The sequence below is a fragment of the Malania oleifera genome, chromosome 2 (assembly GCF_029873635.1).
Source record: "Malania oleifera isolate guangnan ecotype guangnan chromosome 2, ASM2987363v1, whole genome shotgun sequence".
Lineage (NCBI taxonomy): Eukaryota > Viridiplantae > Streptophyta > Magnoliopsida > Santalales > Ximeniaceae > Malania > Malania oleifera.
This window is the reverse complement of record NC_080418.1, coordinates 44,932,519-44,935,055: the sequence shown is the minus strand read 5'-3', so window position 1 is coordinate 44,935,055 and position 2,537 is coordinate 44,932,519. Positions and strand designations below refer to the sequence as shown.

Genomic DNA, 2,537 nt, shown 5'->3' with positions numbered 1-2,537 from the left:
TTCACAATTCTTTATTTTTTAAAATTTTTAAAAAATTGTAAAATAAAATAATGAAAAACTAAATAATAAAAGTATAATTTGAGATACTTGTAAATAATTATAGAAGTATTTTGAGATAATTATGAGTAATTATAAGAAGTAATTATGAGGATATATTATGAAACTTTGTAACTTTTTGTTTTTTAAACATAATAAAAATAATAATAAAATAAATAGTATACGGATATTTTGGGACAATTGTAAATAGTTACGTGGATATTTAGAAATAATTATAAGTATTTATAAGGATGAATTTGATATTTTGAGAAAATGGAAGGCATATAAATATAGAAGATTTTCTAGGGGTTCAATAGCTGGGTGACTTTAATGGAATTTACCCGAAGAATTTGAGCTACGTACACCGCCAGCCTTTCCCAAACATCTCGATGGTTCTGAAATTACGAAGACTTTGACAATGGAGGGTTGCGATTCTTCGGACCGCCGGCGACATTTGCCGGAGGACGTGCTGACTTTCATTCTGCTGCGCCTCCCGCTGAAGTCCGCGGTCCGATTTAAGTGCGTTTGCAAATCGTGGCTTGCCCTGATTTCCAGGCCCGATTTTATCATCAAATGCCTCAATCGGTCCAATTCAGCAGCTAATCTTCTTGTGAGACGCGTCGTCGATCGGAACACCGAAGCACTCGAATTCTCCGTCTTCTCCTCTGATCAGTCGCTGGACGAGAACGCCCGCCCAATCACCACTCTCCGTCCGGATTTTCTAGCACTCGATGACTCGTGGCCCATCTTGATTGGTCCCTGCAATGGCGTTCTCCTGGTTCACATCAATGGTGTTGAGGAGCACCATTACGGTGTCGTTCTTTGGAACCCCTCAACCGAGGAGTGTTTAGAGCTGCCCCCATCGCCCGTCCCTCGCTATCCTTACAGCGGCTTTGCCGACGCTTATGGGTTCGGCTTTGATCCAAAAACTGGCGACTACAAGATCGTTAGATTTTTGAACTGCAGCTCTGATGATCCCCTCACGAGTTGCTTCCAACAAGTAGTGGAATTATACACCCGAAGCTCTGGTTCCTGGAGAGAAATCCGTCAAGAGGAAATCGAGGGTTTCAATTTGCTGGAAATTGATGTTGATCCATCCACCGTGGGCGCATATAAGAACGCAGCTCTTCACTGGTTGGTGTCATTTGGGTGCGGTGGGCGCACGATGATCCTCTCATTCGAAGTGAGCGATGAGGTGTTTGATCTTATGCCTCTGCCGCCGCATCTGGGCTACCCTTACCTTCGTCTCTTCTTGTTGGACGATATGATTGGGCTGGTTCATTATCCATGGGATGAATCTGTAACAACAACCAGCTTGAGCATATGGGTGATGAATGAATACGGGGTTGGAGAATCTTGGGTTAAGATACTGACGGTAGGACCTGTATTTGGACTGTACTCTCCAGAAGGGTTGTGGAATAATGGTGAGTTTCTACTGCAGAGGAGGGATGGAGAGGTAGTCTCCTACGACCCCACCACTCAGAAGGTCTTTACTCTTCAATATGCTGGAGAGACATACGGTACACCAGTTATCATTTACAAGGGATTTTCTCCATCTGGTTTCAACTTGCTATGTACATAAATGGTTAAGATTTGACCAGCATTTGAGCTGTGCTTTTCCGGAAGGGTTCTGGTAGAATGGTTAGTTTCTGCTGCAGAGGCGGGATGGAGAGGTAGTCTCCTACAACCCCACCATGCAGAAGGTCTTCACCCTTCAACCTGCCGGAGAGACAAACGGTACATCAGTTGTTACAAGGAATGTACACCATTTGTTACGTGGAATGTACACCATCTGGTTTCAACTTGCTATATATATATAAATTGTGCTTCATAACTTCCCTTTTTTTTTTTTTTCTGTGGAGAGTCGAAGTGTTGTCCATTTAGGAAAGATAATACAGCTCTTTCATGACATCCACCTCCAAAAAAAGGGACAACAATCAATACTAACTCCAGAAGTTTCTTCATGAGTATAAGGGAATGGCACAAAATGTCATTTCCTAATTTGTATTCTCTAATATTCGTCCAAAGTCCAAACAGTTGTGTTTGTTTTGCTTGCTTGGCTAGCTAGGTTAGGGTAAGCACCTTTAGTTTATGTTTGGTGCAAAACCGGTGTGAGGTTGCACTGGTTGAGAGGGAACTCCTTAGCCCATTTACATGGTATAAGGCTGGTTGGTCACACCTTTCTCCTAGTGTCCCAGTGGTGGTTATGCCAAAAAAGACTGGACTGCCCTTTATTTTTCCTTAAACTTTCTTTGGAGAATCTTATGGTTTTGAAGGGATATCCACAATTATATTATTTGTCTTTGGTTTCACTATTAGAACCTTCTATCATTAGCGGTTGCATATTTATTTGTTTTTGCGAGTGAGTGGTGGAGATACGAAAATCGGTGCTTCTATTATATTTCAATACAATCAAAGTATTTTGAAAGTATTCCTTAGTAGCATTGTTCCTCCATCGACAAATTTGTCTTCTAATGAGAAGATAGTCTGAAGGAAGCCAC

At 41.6% G+C, this 2,537-nt stretch overlaps 1 protein-coding gene across 1 annotated transcript; it reads left to right on the top strand.

The window, feature by feature from the left end:
* Window positions 1–300: 300 nt before the first annotated feature.
* Window positions 301–1,870, top strand: LOC131149202 (F-box/kelch-repeat protein At3g06240-like). Its single transcript, XM_058099442.1, has one exon. It carries the CDS (start codon window positions 455–457, stop codon window positions 1,616–1,618), a length of 1,164 nt encoding a protein of 387 aa, XP_057955425.1. The 5' UTR covers window positions 301–454; the 3' UTR covers window positions 1,619–1,870.
* Window positions 1,871–2,537: the final 667 nt, after the last annotated feature.